This window comes from Glycine max, chromosome 9, assembly GCF_000004515.6.
Source record: "Glycine max cultivar Williams 82 chromosome 9, Glycine_max_v4.0, whole genome shotgun sequence".
In the NCBI taxonomy this organism is placed as follows: domain Eukaryota; kingdom Viridiplantae; phylum Streptophyta; class Magnoliopsida; order Fabales; family Fabaceae; genus Glycine; species Glycine max.
The window spans coordinates 3,999,041-4,015,772 of NC_038245.2; the positions used below are offsets into that span (position 1 = coordinate 3,999,041).

At 32.0% G+C, this 16,732-nt stretch overlaps 2 protein-coding genes across 8 annotated transcripts; both read left to right on the forward strand.

Moving 5' to 3' along the window:
• The first annotated feature begins 1,422 nt into the window (after positions 1 to 1,422).
• LOC100781819 (sucrose nonfermenting 4-like protein) lies at positions 1,423 to 10,981 on the forward strand. Of its 7 annotated transcripts, none has more exons than XM_014761906.2 (14): positions 1,423 to 1,445; positions 2,055 to 2,292; positions 2,382 to 2,483; positions 2,967 to 3,146; positions 3,573 to 3,710; positions 3,834 to 3,893; positions 4,192 to 4,281; positions 6,452 to 6,586; positions 7,974 to 8,118; positions 8,191 to 8,364; positions 8,658 to 8,721; positions 8,877 to 8,946; positions 9,323 to 9,437; positions 10,312 to 10,981. In XM_014761906.2, the coding sequence occupies exons 1-14, from the start codon at positions 1,438 to 1,440 to the stop codon at positions 10,404 to 10,406; spliced, it is 1,614 nt and encodes a 537-aa protein (XP_014617392.1). In that variant the 5' UTR covers positions 1,423 to 1,437; the 3' UTR covers positions 10,407 to 10,981. The 7 variants fall into 7 exon arrangements, with proteins under 7 accessions (XP_014617392.1, XP_014617393.1, XP_006586934.1 ...); XM_014761907.2 differs by having other exon boundaries at positions 3,576 to 3,710; XM_006586871.3 differs by lacking the exon at positions 1,423 to 1,445 and adding an exon at positions 1,452 to 1,796 and having other exon boundaries at positions 1,902 to 2,292; positions 2,396 to 2,483.
• A 1,120-nt stretch (positions 10,982 to 12,101) lies between these two features.
• LOC100784500 (uncharacterized) lies at positions 12,102 to 14,493 on the forward strand. The gene is made up of 5 exons (XM_003533422.5): positions 12,102 to 12,377; positions 12,542 to 12,696; positions 13,738 to 13,802; positions 13,893 to 14,000; positions 14,078 to 14,493. The coding sequence occupies exons 1-5, from the start codon at positions 12,280 to 12,282 to the stop codon at positions 14,135 to 14,137; spliced, it is 486 nt and encodes a 161-aa protein (XP_003533470.1). The 5' UTR covers positions 12,102 to 12,279; the 3' UTR covers positions 14,138 to 14,493.
• The last annotated feature ends 2,239 nt before the right edge of the window (positions 14,494 to 16,732 follow it).

Consider the following 16,732-nt stretch of genomic DNA (forward strand, 5'->3'; position numbering starts at 1 on the left):
TCAATTTTTTCTTTATTTAATTATTTTATAAAAATAAACTCTATTTTATTCTTTTATTACATAAATAAATAATTAAAATATCTTTTTATTTTGTAAAACATCTTTTACTTTATTTATTTTCTAATATTATGAAACTCTTATTTTAATTAATAAAAATTCCTTTATGTTATTTGTTTAATTTCTTAAAACTTTATTAATTTTTAAATAAAACTCTTTTTATTTATTTTATAAAAAAATTGGGTGTTACATGAGTTGAGTGCTACAGTGTTCTAGATGGAGAGAGTGGTCATGAGGGTTTAAGCAAAGCAAACCACGAGAGAGACCAAGACTCAGAGTAGGGGAAGGGTTGATGAGTGAAAATTTAAAAATGATATAAAGCGCTTTTATAGAAGGTGATGTGTGTATTTTTTTTTTTTCTAAAAAAATATGTCAAAGTAAGGCGCTTTTCTAAGTTGGCGCAATATAGTTGTTTAGATAAGCACTATGTCAAATTTCCATACTGTAATGTAACACTTTTTAAATAAGTGTTGTATAATTGTCGCTATATAATTACATTTCTGGCGTAGTGAGCCCCTCTTTCATCCAACTGGAATAAACATAACTCTTGATTTATGAAACAATATAAACATATGTCTCTTCTTTATCTTTTCATCCTTCACATTTTGTGAACAATCTTATACAAAAGGGGTTAAAATACACAAAAGTGCAAGAAACAATTCAATCCTCCTCTCGTGTATTCTTTGTTGTTTTTTTTTTTTTTGGAATTGTTCATCATAAACTCAAAATATAAATTATGTGTTCTAAAGTATTTATGTATTATGAAATTTAGACATAATATAATTTATATATATTTCGAAATATAAAATAAACATTCATATTATGTACTGCACATAAATACTACTTATAATTTAAATTGTTCGCTACAAATATAGAATATAATTTATACATTTAAAAAAAAATTTATTATAGAATTTAATCATATAAAATTAAATATTTATTTTATACAGCACACAAAATATAAAATAATTATATAAAAATAAATATTTATATTTGTACAGTACACATGTAAAAATATTATTTTTTTTAAAACATAACAAGAATAGGAAAGATAAAGTATACAATTATAATATTTTCATAAAATATTTTAATTAACTTGCAGAGGACTTATCTTTGGATTACATTGGGCTGTTTGTTGCTGTGTAGGGTTAAAATTTAAACCAATAGTATAAATCCGTTTGTTCTTACTTAGAAAGTTAGAATGGAGTTAATCAATTAACCCCTTTTCTTATTATATGCACTTTTTTTTATGTAAAGAACAAGGTAAATTGCTTTTTTTAATATGTTTTTTTATAAAAAAATTTGGGACTCACCACCTCAGACACTTGCCAAAGGTATAGAAAACAGAAGACAAATACGAAAAACTTCTTACCTTTAAAAATGCGCAGGTGCACTTCCAATCTGACACCTTTTACAGTTTAACTGCCACTTTTATCATTCCATTTTTTCCAATTTCACAAACTCACTCACAGAATTTTCCCTTTAGCAATTCGCACCTTCATAATAATCATTCATTTTCCCTATTCGATTTTTTTTTTAAATTTAAATTTCTATGATTTTATTTTATTTTATTTCTTTTGTTTTTCGTCTTCGGGGATAAATCTCTCGGTTTTCTCAAACTAGTTTCTTCTGATGTTTCAATAGGGTTTCGAATTTTCCTCTGTTTCCCTCTTAGACTCTCTCTCTGCTTTGGTTTTCTCAGATTTTTCCAAGTTCGCGGCTCTTCCAGGTTGAATTTGGTAGGTTTTTTCAATTTAGGGTTAGGGTTTTGTGCGTTCTAGTCAATGGTTTGTTGCGTGCACATTTAATTAACTGTTTTTTTTCCATTTCCGTACCCGCTTCAGTTTCTTCGTAGGTTCTGTTGCAGTGAGAAATGGGCACTTTCTCCTTTTGATTTTCCCGTCGAATCAAGCATCAAAATCCGAGCTTTTTCTTTTTTGCAAGTGGTTTTTTTGATTTGGGGTAGATTTTTTTCTTTCTTTTTTTGGGCTTCGTAGTGCATTGAATTGGCGCGGCATTCACTTGAATTTGCAACGTGGGAGCCGGAGCTGCGATGAAGTGTGGTGCTTGGAGGGTATTCTCAAAGTAGCACTTAATTCGAGGTTGAATGTTTGGTCAGAGCATGGATTCTGCAAGGGATGCTGCGGGTGGTGTGGCAGGGACAGTGCTAATTCCCATGCGTTTTGTGTGGCCATATGGAGGAAGGAGTGTGTTTCTCAGTGGTTCTTTCACACGGTGCTTAATTTTGTTGATTGTTTCATGAACGTCGTAATGTTTTTGCTAGAATGTTTTAGTTTAATCTTGCTTATCTCTCTTGATGTAAGTTTTGGTCTGAAAGGTGGTTGGAGCTTCTACCGATGTCGCCAGTGGAAGGTTGTCCAACTGTGTTTCAAGTGATTTATAACTTGCCACCCGGTTACCATCAGGTGAGTTTATGATTGTGTTTCTAAATGTTGCGGGTGTTGTGTTTGATGGTTTTGTGGATTTGATAATTTGTATTGGCTGTTATTTAGAGAGATGTTTTGGTAACAAAACATTCCTTTAGCTTGTGAGGGTAATATTACTGACTGTACTCTATATTGCTGCTAAATAATTAAAATTATAAAATTCATGGTTTAATATGGAGTCTGGTTGATATGGTCGTAATTGGATATGGTGCTTGAGGTTATTTACAAAGGTTTAGATCCTGTTTTATTATAGTTATTTAATTTTCTTTTTGAAATGTTATTTGGTTTTGTCAATAGTTGTTATCTGAGTTTGAGGTCAGGTGCCATATGTTGCTCATGTTTGGGATTTCAAGTCGCTGATTATGATACGCACTGATGGATTTGAAAAGATGTTATTTGTAGAAAATGTTTGACCTTGATTCCTGGTGGTTGGATACTTATTATGAAGTTATTTGAATGCAGTACAAGTTTTTTGTTGATGGAGAATGGCGGCATGATGAACATCAACCTTATGTACCTGGAGAATATGGGATAGTCAACACTGTCTTATTGGCCACTGATCCTAACTACATGCCTGTTTTACCTCCAGACGTTGCTTCTGGAAATAGCATGGATGTGGATAATGATGCTTTTCGCCGAATGGTGAGAGTTAGTCTTACCTTGACACTTCTGTTTGTTTTTAGTGACATGGCTGCTCTTTGTATTCTGGCTATGCTGTACTTGTGAATGGAATTTCAAAAAGTAGGGTCAATACTATGATCTGACTGGACTCTAGAGAATGTTTTGTAACTCATTTTAGATGTTAAGATCTATGTTCCAGCAATATTAATCTATGTAGGTCTGTTGACTTTTCTCTCTGGAATGAAATTAAATATAATCTTTCTGATTCCTTGTTTGTTATAACTTGTGAACCTGGTAACTTACAATTTCTTGTTGCTCATGTTTGTTCTGTAGCATTTTATAATATGATTTCCACTCATGTCTGAAAACTGAAACTGTATCTCGTTTATTTGCATAGGATGTTTAATTGTTCAGACTTTAAGTATATTATGTTGTTCACTTAATAAGCAGGCCCGGTTGACCGATGGTACTTTGAGTGAGGTGCTGCCAAGAATATCAGATACTGATGTACAAATATCCCGTCAGCGTATTTCTGCATTTCTATCTTCACACACCGCTTATGAATTACTTCCCGAGTCAGGCAAGGTTTGGAAGTTTTACCTTTACCCTTTATTTTGGACATTATGATTTGCCTACATTTCATCAAATTTACAAACCTCAAACTTGAATCATAAAATTACTAATAGTGATAGTGACTCCTGGCCACAGGTTGTTGCTTTGGATGTTGATCTACCAGTGAAACAGGCATTTCATATATTGCATGAGCAGGTAGCTATTTTTTTTCCCTCTCAGATGAAATGAAAGTTTCCAGAGTCCTTTAAGCATATTTAGTAATGTTTGCCAAACAAATTGGTGCCATTTTAAATGTGCCTTTACCCTGGTAAATAGGTGAGAATGAACTCGTGCTTTTGAATTGCTCTATGGAATTTGACCAGTTATTTTGACAATGATTTTAAGACTTTTTCTTAATCCTTATTCCTTTATATGCATTAGCTTTCTTAGTTTTAGTGTGAATTGCTGATTAGAAATTTGCATATGCAATTTTTCTGATCTGGATAATTTGCAGGGAGTTTTCATGGCTCCTCTTTGGGACTTCTGCAAGGGGCAATTTGTTGGTGTTCTTAGTGCTTCGGATTTTATTTTAATTTTAAGAGAGGTATTTATTTTATATTTTAACAGAGGTGCATAAGTTTAGGATCATTATTTCTTTGTATTGATAAGCTTTCTGAATACAATGCTTTTATGGTGATGATTTGTGATGCTGTGATAGATAGTGTATTATATGTCATATAGATAGAAGAGGTATGACAAGTTACAAAACCTGGTAATGAAAGGAAAAGGAAAAAAAGAAAAATGTGTGAAAAACTTGTATTTTTATTCTTGAAAGCTAGTTGCTTCAAATTCCAACCAAACAGTCTACTTGTATGATTGAACAAGTGTCTTGTGCAATAAACTTCTTGGCAAAAAATATTTGTTCAGATTTGACACTTAATCATCAGTGATTGGCAGGACCAAAGTACTATGACTTGATTGGTAGAAATATTTGCATAGAAATTTTCATAATATTTGAGCCATTGGAAGTGTATATACATATCGATTGATTCTGCATGCTGCTGTTTGCACAAACCAACTTGTTGCTATGACTTTTTATTTTAAATTATTTGATGTTGGTTATGGGTACGGTGAATTGGTGTGTTAAATTCCACTTCAAAATTTGAAATCATCTTTTTGTCTTTCTTAACAATTCTAACATTTGATATGCACAATTACAATGCTGATATTTATTTTTAGCACTTTCCAGTATGATCTGGGAACCAGAAATAGTTGTTTAAAATCATCAATTTCAAGATTTTGCAGTATCGTTAAACTGCTCATTTGAATTGCATATTTTTAGACCACTTTGTCTTTTTGCTGGAATATACAGTTTATTCTTGGAATTATATGAAGATCACGATACAATTTTTACAACTTGTTTATTCATGACCTTTTTCCATTAAAAAGAATTTGTATGCAAATCTTCATCTGAAAAGAACTCATGTATCACAATCCTACTATCAAATAAACCAACTCATAAGTTTTCTTCTGTTTATGTTTATGTCAGGGACTATAATAATATTGACCTTCTACAATAGTTTCCTTCTTATCATCATAGTGATATCCACTGCTAAGCTGCTATTCACCACATCCCTTTTCGATAGAAAAATATTTTTAATTTGACAGAAGAGAAAGAAAGTAATTATGGTTTGGGCAAAATGAGGTTGTTCTCTAAATTATGTAAATACAAAAGGAAGAAAAAAAAAGAATATAAGAAAACTAAGTGTGCAACAGGGCTACTTAATCTCTGCAAGTCAGAGATGGAAAACATTTTAACATTGAGCTGAACACCAAAGAGAGGCTTTAAGACACAATGTTGTCCAAAAAGGAGATTTAATAGCATGGAAACCCCTTGAAGAGTTGAAGGTGTGTGCGTATTAGGCTCTGATTAAGTTCACCAAAGAATTGTATAACTTGCACACTGCCATAAAATTTTCGCAGCCTCCTTATTGCGAATCAACAGAATTTGTTTTAAAATATGAGGATTCTTCATCCTCTCCTAAAAAATTCCACAAAATATTGTTCCAGTGGAAAATAGCTTCCTTGCAAATTGCAAACAACAGATTTGGGTGTTGGAGGGACTTTTGGACTGTCTAAGGATTTATCAAGGAGGAATCTCTGGATATTTGGGAATTGAGCTAGGTTGCACGAAAACACACCAGAAGGAGCTAGAGTCTATACTCCATTTTCCGAGTTACTATATAGAATGTTTCTTTCTTTCTTCTCATGTTGCTGCAAAAGCAGTGACCTGAAACAAAGATGCTTATTAAACTATCATTTGGCTCAACTCTTTTTGAGCTTCTCTTCTTGATTAAAAGGAGGAGCTGGGCCAAACAAATTTTTAGGTCCATTTTCAGAGAAGCTCCAAAGAGTAAAAGTATCTCTTTTAGTGAAGAAAAAACTATAAACAGGGATGTCACAAAAGCTAGATGGATCCGCTTCTACTTTTAAGGAGAAGAGATGACTACAAAAATTAGTAGAATCCTAACTTGAGAGAGTGTGCTTTTAAATTTGTTTGCTAACTATTAAGAAGAAAAAAATTGTTGGTTAACTTACTACTGTTGATGATTAGTAGAATATATAGCTTTGTTTCTTTTGCGACCATTGTGCATCACTAGCAGTTATTCTTCAATTTTTACATGGATACCTTAAAGTTTATTTGTGTGTGCACACATGTGTAGTTTGCAACAATGCTTGTTGAAACTTAAAACTTTTTATTTTCCTATTTTCAGCTGGGGAATCATGGATCCAATCTGACAGAAGAGGAGCTTGAAACACATACCATATCAGCTTGGAAAGAAGGAAAATCGTATCTAAATAGACAGAACAATGGACATGGAACTGCATTTTCAAGATGTTTTATCCATGTACGTGTTTTTTTATGGCTTTAGTATGTCATAGGGCTCATTTTTTTATTACTTGCGTATTGTGTTTTGTAAAATATATACAAAGATGCATGTGTATAATGGTGTAACATGAGCTGCTTGAATTAATTATTGCTGTGGATTTTTTTGTTTTGTTAATTCTATCTCTGGGTAAAAGGTTAATGAGATGAGGTCAGATGTAGAGTAGTGTCTGCAACAGGCTTAAATGAATGGAAAAGAATTTACAAATTGTTAAATGGTGATTATGCACCACCATAACGGAATAGTGGTGTGGTTTTGATGTGCACTGCCGTTTGCCTCCTGCTTTGTGGTGTTTTGTGACCATAGTGGTTTATAGCGACCATGGCAGAGATGGACATTTTTTTCCTTATTTTTTTAAATCAATTTTTTAAGAGTTTTGAATAGGATTTTTAGAATCTTTCTTCACTCTTCTGCATGTTATCTTCTCCTGCTCTTTCCTGGACCTGTTGCTTCTCATTACATTCTACCACCTGCCGACAATTATGACTCCAGTGACTCAAACTCTGGTGACCAGAACTTCTTTAAACCCTGTCTGAGTTAAATACTATCTTCTTTCCTTTTTTTCTTCACAATATCTTTATCTTGTCTATCTTTCGTTTTTTATTCAGTTTTGGGGACCATCTTTTCTTTTGTCCTTTTTTTTTTTTTTCTGTTTTTATTGTATTTCTAATCCTGTTTTTATTGTCCAAACTCCATTGTAATGATACCATGACCTTGAGTGGTTATATATATTAGCCAACATATTAGGGCTTCAAATTGTAAAAAATTATTATTATTATTATTACTATTTACTGCCCATCCCATTTTCACTTGTTATTTCAGGTTGGGAAGAAATTGGCATGTGTCTACTAAGCTTTGGTCTTTTCCTTATCAAAAAAAGATAATAAAATACTGTTTCTCCTTCATTATTCTTGTTAATCTTTTGTTCTTTTTTAGTTTTGTTTCGTCAAGTTAAATTCAGTATGTTTTGTGTACCAAGTGTCTTTGTGGGTGTTTGGGTATCATTTAGGATGCATGTAAGTGGCTCAGATCCACATTCGAAGTTGAAGCAATTATTTCTAGCTTCTCTTTTTTCATAATATTGCCCTCAACGCCAATCCACCATGTTGTTTGACAGTCAAGTCATGGACCATAAGGAAGAGGATCTTGAATCTAAATTTTCTAGGGATGGAGTTGCCTATGTCTTTGCCTAGACTTATATGTGTTTGGAATCATGAAATGATTGACTGGTTTTACTAATTATCATTGTATTCTTTAATTAAAGGTACCTGTCTATTGCATTGCACCACTGTAGTACTATTAGTTCAGTATATTTGACATCCTTTTGTATGATTCTTTTATGATGCAGGCAGGGCCATATGATAATCTGAAAGATATTGCCATGAAGATCTTGCAAAAGGAGGTTTCAACTGTTCCTATTATCCATTCATCTTCTGAAGATGCTTCATTTCCACAGTTACTACATCTTGCTTCACTTTCAGGAATACTTAAATGTAAGCTTTCTTGGTAACTTTCTTTAATTGTGTTATTAGGCATGCTTGATCCTTACCAAATTGATTTTTCAGGCATTTGTAGGTATTTTAGGCACTGCTCTAGTTCCTTGCCTGTACTTCAACTTCCAATCTGTGCAATACCTGTGGGCACGTGGGTGCCCAAAATTGGGGAATCAAATCGGCGGCCTCTAGCAATGTTGAGACCAACCGCTTCTCTTGCGTCAGCCCTAAATTTATTAGTTCAAGGTGTGAACTTTTTGTCTGACCCTGAACATAGTGTATCAAAAAGAAAAGCAACAGAGAGAAAGGATGAAGAAATTGGTATCCTATTATACTTCTGAGGTATTAGGCTGATGATAGAGAGCACTGTCTTCCAGTATGAGAAGAATTTTAATGTGTGATTAATCATCAAAAGAAAACATGAATTTTATGGGGTGATACTGTTTTTTTATTCAAACATTAAAATGTAAAAGAGAAATATTTTCTTTGAGCAAAAGCTTAATTTTACTTACATTAATTCTTGCCCTGTTCTTTTGCAGCCCAAGTAAGCTCAATACCAATAGTTGATGATAATGACTCATTATTGGATATATACTGTCGGAGGTCTGTTGTGTTTTATATCCTTAATATTATATTTCATGATGCCTTGTTTGATGTACTATAATGTCTCAGTTGGTTCAAGCATTAAATTGTGCTAGCAATTCTTTGCAATGGTTTGTATAATCTAACTTTTTCACCCTGCTTTTTTTTATTGACAGTGACATAACAGCTTTGGCAAAGAACAGAGCATATACACATATTAATCTTGACGAAATGACTGTTCATCAGGTAAGTCTTTTTTCTTCTCCATTTTGCATACCTATAAACTTCTGCCAACATAACAATCTATGTTTTGAAAATTGAAAATTACAAATATGTTCTGATTTCGTCTCTTCTTCATAAATTATATAAAATTTTGTAGACCTGATCTATTTAATGAGAATTCTCGATCCAGGGATTGGTTTAATGACATTCAATGTCAATAAATAGTTATTAAATGGAGTAAGACAGACAAGCCATACTCTTGGAATAAGGGAATTCCTTTCCTATGTTAGCGTCTTTGTCAGCCTGTATTCTAAGCCAAGTTTGCATACTTTATCTATAGATATGAATGGCTTTTTTAAATGTTTTTCTTATGACCTCATTTGCATCCTTTATTGTCCAGGCTTTGCAGTTGGGCCAGGACGCATATAGTCCCTATGAGCTTAGAAGTCAAAGATGTCAGATGTGTTTGCGTTCTGATCCTCTGCATAAAGTGATGGAACGCTTGGCAAATCCAGGTGTGCTTGTTTTCCCTTTCTGATGAAAGCATGACTTTCACTTTCATTCAGTTGACTGTTCAGTGTTCATTCAAAGCTTGCTTTTTTTATTTTTTTATTTTTTTTCATATCTGGGTTAGCATTCAGTTCTTGTCAATATTCATTTGTATCTTCAAATATTGATAAAAACATCTTATTTTGTAGACTTCTACCCCCAAATTCACTGAACATGGGGAATAGAGAATTATTTTACTTTACATATGTATATATACTATATTTATGTTGTTTCTGGGTGCCATTCTCAACAATGTGATTCCAATTTCCTATGTTGACCTTGGGTTAGCTCTCTTTCCTCCAACAACTATCTGATGGTTTTCCTCAGCCATACTGAAAAAAGGAGTTCTTTTGTTTATCCCCCGTCATTGTATTGATTATTGACTTAGCAGGTGTAATGGCACCCATAATGAATGTTCACAAAAATAAAAACTAAAAATCCAGACACTAGTGGCCTGGCATATTTTTCTCCTTTTAGGCTTTAAAAACCGAATGAAAATTGACTAAAATACTCTTAAAATAATTAGTTGCTTGATAGTAGAAAGTGGACGTAAGGTGGCCTAGTCGTAAAGCTGTAATAGGACTATTTTTTTAAATCTATTTTTCATAGCATATACTATTTCTTAGGATTTTGTTAATAGAGTTGGATAGACCAAGCAGATTGAGTGTCAATATAAACAATGAAGACTTTGAGCCCAACTAACAACTGTGATCTTCAATTTGTTTGTGTTTTTTGTTAAGTTGATATTGCAGTTAAGATTTAGTTTATCCAGATTTGCATCGATTTCATTTTGAAGATTGTCCTGTTGAATGCTTTAATTGTGTTTAATGCTGGAGTCAGGTGTCAGGCGGCTTGTCATCGTGGAAGCTGGCAGCAAGCGTGTAGAAGGCATTGTTTCATTGAGTGACATATTCAAGTTCTTCATTGGTGGTTAGTTTTGGATTGGTGAATGGAGAAGTAAAATGGTATGTGCTGTGGTTATGACACTTAAGCATCCATACAACTAGCCATCATCACTTGTCCAAACCATTGAAAGTGCTTTCTACACGGTGATTTTATCTCTCATTTCATTGTAATACAATTGGATTGGCCTCTTGCTTTATTGCCTCTTTTTAAGATTTTAGGCTGAGAAAGAGGCCTGTAAATTCAGAGTATTTGATTGCCCAAAATTTATTCATCTCTCCCCATTCGTATTATCTTCAAATGTATTGTGCTCCTGACATAGATACCAGCAAGGTGGGGGAGCACAACTTCTGTAATCATTCCATGCTGTGAAGATATCAAGTTTGAAGAAAAAAAAATGAGGATGAAGATTGAGATACTGTTGTTTTATATTTCTTGATTAGTAATCCTTACTTACGGTTTGATTGTTTACCTTACTTATGAACAACTTTAGCCGGAGTAGCTTATGAATAAGGAACCGTTGCATATGAAGTTGTATCATTAGAGGAGCTGATGCTGATGTGAACAAAAAAAAATAAAAAACTATAAGCAGCAATTGTTTGTATAAGTGATCGGTGTTTATCTCATAGTGGGGCACATGATTTAAGCAACTCTCTTCAGTTGCACGGCTAATGGTAAATGTTAATGATGCATTCCAAAGCGTTGCATATTAAGGAGCATTACACTCTTGGCTTTTGCTATGCCAAAAATATACATTTCAAAGCAAGGTTTTTCAAAGTCAAATTCTTTCACTTCAACGAATGGAGTTTGGATGGGTTTATAAATTTAAAATTATAAGAGAAACATGTAAATTTAAACTACTGAAAATAATATAAATAAGTCAGGTTTAAGAGAAAAGGGATTTTTTTTGTGAAAAATTTAGAAAGGATTAATTTTGAAGTATAAATAGTTGAGACTAAAATTACTCACATTTCATTATAAGTAACGCACGCTCTAAAGAACTTGTTATTATTTTATATAAGTCATTTTATAAAATCTATAAAGCATTTAATATTTTAAGTCTACCTTAAATTTTTAAATAAGGAGAGAAAAATTAAAAAATGGTGAATTTTAAAATAAGGATAAGTTTGAAAAGTTCAAAATTTTTTTTTCTATAAATTTAAGACTAATAAGTAATTTTACCAAAGTTTCTCAATCTTTGTTAATTAGTTAAGAACGACTAAAAGAAGTAAAATAAAATAAATTAATTACCAACGAGTTATTGGATCGAGTAGTACGGTCAGATTTTCTGCAAAATCACTTACCAATAATATGATTTAAAAAAAATATAAAAGAAATTAATTTGTATAAAAGATTTAAGGCCAAAAAATGAAAATTTTACATTAAAAGAATATTATATCTAATTTAATAAGCATAATAAATACACAAGAGGTTACTCAAGTGAAGTAAGGAAGGATTTTTTCCTTAAAAAAAAAAAAAGTAGGTGAACATCTTACTTGTGTGTCATCCTCTCTTATCAAGGTTGTGTTGGTTTGAAAGAAAAAAAAGAATAATATATCAAATAAATTTGTATTATATTTTATGAGACTCATATTTCTTATACTTTATTTTAATTAAAAAAAATTCTTCTATTTCTTTCCTCTATTTATTTTCTCTAAACTAAACATATCCTACATCTTTTTACATAAAATAAATAAATAACAAGCCTAATGAATTTTAAATAAAGTATTCTTACAAGTGAGTTTTCCAACCTAGTCAACCATGAAGCATCAACGATCCATGTCAAATAAAACATTTTGTTTTTGTGCGCAATAAATCAAATTGAATTTGAACTAGAAAGGAAGAGAGTAACTACGATTTGAAGGAAGAGACGCAGACATAGGAGGTTTTCCGCCAAATTCGAAAATGGTGAAAGAAATCGAAACTCTGACAGAAGATGAAAGACGCGCACTTCGTGGAAGCAAATTCGCCCCTCTTCCCCGCCCTTCCAATTCCAAACCTAGGTTCGCTTCTTCCTCATTTTAGGGTTTTTGCCCCCTTTTCAATTTCACACTTCATTGCTAGCCCCATGATTAAATTTTTTATTTTGAATCCACAGTTTCATTACTCACCCCTTCAATTTTAGTGGGTCTGACGTGAATTTTCGATTGGTGGATTTTTGTTACAGGTTGGCTCATCCAGGTGGACCCTTGGCGACGAATAAAGCAGCGGCTTTGGCCAAGTTTCTGGAGAGAAAGCTGAAAGACCCAAATGGATTGGCGTCTATTAACCCTGATATCCTTGAACTTGCTGTCAATAATGCCAAAGAAACTGTCTATGCAAGTAACACTTCTAACTCTTTCTCTATCACTCTTCCCTCTCTTGTATGACCCTCTCTGTCTTGAATTTTAATTAGAGTGTAATCTAAAGAGTTTTTATACCATCATTTAATCATAGTTTGTGCTGACTTTTATAAAATTTCTTATGCTGAGAGTGTTTTAAAATTGCATTCCTTTTTGTGTATTAGATCAGTTATTTATATTTTATTGGTTTGATTATTAATTTGGTCCCTATGTACTTGTTGGCACTTTGCTATTTTGACCTTATGTGTAAAAATTGTAAGTTTTAGACCTTGAACGAACAAATTTAATGTGGTTTGGTCTGTGTCGTTAGTTGTCTTCTTACTCTGTTAACTTTGACAGCTGTAACAGAGCTAAAAATATTTTATGGCGGTGTAAAATCGTTCAAAAAAAATTTCTGCTGATGTAAAATTTCCAGAAGATTTTCTTCTGTGGAAAAAATTTCTAGCGGCTTAACACTGCCATTTTTTTTTTTGCTGGTGCTCTTAACAGCAGCACCATAAGCCACATTATGAAAAGTCAAAACACATTAAATTTGCTTGTGGAGGGACTATAACTTACAATTTCGATGTATAGGATCAAAATAACAAAGTGCAGACAAGTATAGGGACCGATTTAATAATAAAAACTATTTTATTTATTTGTTTATTAACTCATGGTATGAGAAATTCAAATTTATTTACTACTGTTATTTTGCGTCAAGTGTGTGTTTTTGCTGTGACTATTGTGGGAATGCTGTACTTGGCTTGTGATTATTTGATGCATATATTTATCTTCTTGGCCATGTTTAGTAGAAAAGAATAATGGTGGTTTTCTTCTGCTATTTAATAAAAAATATGGAATAGAGGAGGAATTATTTTAGTAGAACTTACCAATACAGACAGACATCAACTGGACAATCATGATTAATGTTTATACTATAGCTTGCTTGTTCTATGTGATATTTTAGTTTCTTTATCCTATGTCTTTAATTGAATTTGTGGGAGTTATTAAGTGTAATTTTTATGATTTCCTACAACTTTAGGTGGTACTTCTAATTCACGAAGAAATGTTCGGCATGTGGACTCCTTTGGTGACTCTGATTCTAAGGTTCTTTTTTCATTACTGTTAAGTGCTGTCTGAATAGTTGTTAAGATATCTGCCTTTTTCACTTTCTCAGTTTGTTTCTGATCTTGATAGGATTCTAGTGATGAAGAGCAGAATGAACTATCTGAGGTAAAGGAATGCAAGAAGAAGAAGAAGAAGAAGAAAAAGAAGAAAGAGAAAAACAAAAACAAAAAGCCAAAGGTCACTACTTGTTTATGTGACTGGTTATTTTCCTAGAGACTTTTACAATTCACCTAACCAGGTTTGTTTTGCTGCAGAATACAGAGGACCCTGGATGTGCCGTGATGAAAAAGCCTAAACAGAAGTTTAAATTCTGATCTTATTTGTACTGGCAAAATTTTGAAAGAGGATTGGAGCTCAAAATTTTTAGCCATGGTTTCTTTCCTTGCCCAAATTTGCTACTTACAAGTAACATGGAGTTTAGATGCAATATTGTGCAGGAGCTTTTGATTCGATCGACCTTTCCAACAAGCTACAACATAGATTACGAACCTTTATATATATATATTGTTAGATTCTTTCATGTTGTGAAGGTGGAGGGAATTATTGTTGAAACAAGTCCAATTTCCAAATATTAAATGGCAAAAATGCAGGTCGGGCGATGGGATTTCAAATCGTTGTTGTAATTTGTAAACATTCAATTTCAATCGGGATAAACACTTTCATTTGTCCACCCCTTCTTTTAATAGTTTTTGTGTTTTCTTTTCGTTTTTCATTTGTCTTTTTTTTGTCCCTGGCTGGTTTCGTTAATACATCATCACTTTTATTTTAGTTTTGTAAAAGGAATAAACAAAAACCCTCTAGTTTGATTTAGTGTGTTTGTTTTACTCGAATCATGCGTTCCAAAGCACGTTGAACGTGATTCAATGCCAAATCAAACACAATATTAGTTGATCTCACTTTATTTTTTGCTTTGCTGTTTGCATAACATTAGTTGAGTATATTTGGGAAGATTTCTATGGCAGAGAATTATGTACTTTATTGACCCTCTTACTAGTATTGTCTGCATTAATCAACGGTAAAAAATTTAGTATCGTTGTGTGATTCAATAAAATTAGTTTATACCCTTGTAAAGTACTGTTCTTGATGTGCAACATTTTTTTTTTATCTCTCAGACGAACTTGTTTTGTAATTATTCTTCGAGAGTCCTATAATTTCACGAGTGATTTTCATCCCTTGTGATGATCAATTACAAAATAATAAGGCAATAATATATTTACTTAATAACAAAGAATTTCAAAATTATCATGCATGACTGTTTATTATTTTTTAGCCGCACATGATAATTTTGAAATGTTTTATTATTAAATATTTTTTTTTCTATTTTGGGGTGTGTGTAAGGTGTTGCATACTTGTATTTGTTCACTGTTAATAGTGTCATTATTATTACACCACTACTACTGCCGGTTAAAGGTGTCTTTCTTGTTAAATAAGTTAGTAGTAACTGAAGCTAGTAGGTTGAGATATCAAGGGTGAATTCCAAAAAAAAAAAATAAAAAAATACTAAGGATGCGTTTGAATTTTTGGTAGGAGCAATATGTTCGAGAAAAAAAATGAATTTTGAGATAATACTTGATTATTCTCCAAAAGTATGTTTGAGACTAAAATTATACTTAAAAACTCAATTTCAAAGAAGCAGCAAACAACGTTTAGTAGGAAAAACAAAATGAAAGCAAATTCAATGGATAAAAGTAAAAGTAAGAATCCTAATCCATTGGTAAAATTACTTGGCAAATGTATTGCTCCTGATTTTTTTATACTTTTTTATGATATTCATAATAAATATTTTTTTTCGTTTAACTTTTTAATCAATATTCTAAAAACATTAATTAGCAAGACCTAAATTATTTTTTTTTCTTCTCAAAATTGCTTTTGTAACAGAAATCCAAACATTCAGGATATATTTACAAACTTAAATTTTACCCAAACTTTAAGTTTTCCAAACTTTAATTAATTAATTTAGAATTTTGTTCTTTAAGCTTGAGGGACTAAGTCCATTCACCCTTATTTATTTGAGGGGTTAGGGTTAGGGTTAGGGTAGAATGCATAACCAAAGTGCACACTACACACCATTGTTTCCCTCACACACCCATCTCTCGCTCTCGTTCGTTCTCTTCCATGTCTAGGCCAAAAACTGGTAGTTGACCCACCAGACATCCGACGCCGTCATCCGCTTCCTCAAACTTGCATAGACAGATCATCCCCTGCTTTGATTTCTTCAGCAACATGTTTCCTTCTTACCACAGGTCAGTAATTCAACCCATCAATAGCTAAAATGCTAAATAGTTCTATAAAGTCAAGTAATCTTCTAACTGTGAAAAAATTCTTCAAGTTGATGTTTAAACTTAATTTTTTTTATAAGTAGGAATAAATACAAAGTATTACAAAATGAGAAATTATACTTGTACAACAAAACATACAATTAAGAGAGATAAATGTGGATAAATTTAAATTTGAAATGTAATAAATGATAGGGTGAAAGAGAAAGATAAATTCAAAATATAATATTGTATCAATTATTGTATGTGTATCACTTCTTAGATAAAGTTTAAATATATTTTAGTTCTTGTAACTTAATGCTATTTTGTTTCTTTTTCTTACAAAATTATTTTTTTGTTTTTTGTTTTTATAAATTATATATTTTTTTAGTCCTTAAAACATTTTATATAACACTTTGAAGAGTGAAAAAAACATTATCTAAACACTGCAAAAATAAAAGACAAAACAAACATAATTTATAATGATTAAAAAAATAATTTTGTAAGAATGGAAAATAAAAAATCATTAAATTACAATGACTAAAAAGATATTTAAGCCTTAAATGGGTAAAATGCCATTTAAACCCCTAAAAGTGTATAGCATTGTTCCATTAGCTCTCAAAGAAGAACAAATTATAAAAAACAAAAAAATTC

What these genes read in the sequence shown, in the direction of transcription:
- LOC100781819 (XM_014761906.2), top strand. An exon ending in ATGATGCTTTTCGCCGAATG is followed by an intron (nt 3,147 to 3,572) that starts GTGAGAGTTAGT and finishes TCACTTAATAAG; the next exon opens with CAGGCCCGGTTGACCGATGG. An exon ending in CCTAAATTTATTAGTTCAAG is followed by an intron (nt 8,365 to 8,657) that starts GTGTGAACTTTT and finishes GTTCTTTTGCAG; the next exon opens with CCCAAGTAAGCTCAATACCA.
- LOC100784500 (XM_003533422.5), top strand. Translation starts at nt 12,280, where the DNA reads ATGGTGAAAGAAATCGAAACTCTGACAGAAGATGAAAGACGCGCACTT. An exon ending in CCTTCCAATTCCAAACCTAG is followed by an intron (nt 12,378 to 12,541) that starts GTTCGCTTCTTC and finishes TTTTTGTTACAG; the next exon opens with GTTGGCTCATCCAGGTGGAC. An exon ending in ACAAAAACAAAAAGCCAAAG is followed by an intron (nt 14,001 to 14,077) that starts GTCACTACTTGT and finishes GTTTTGCTGCAG; the next exon opens with AATACAGAGGACCCTGGATG.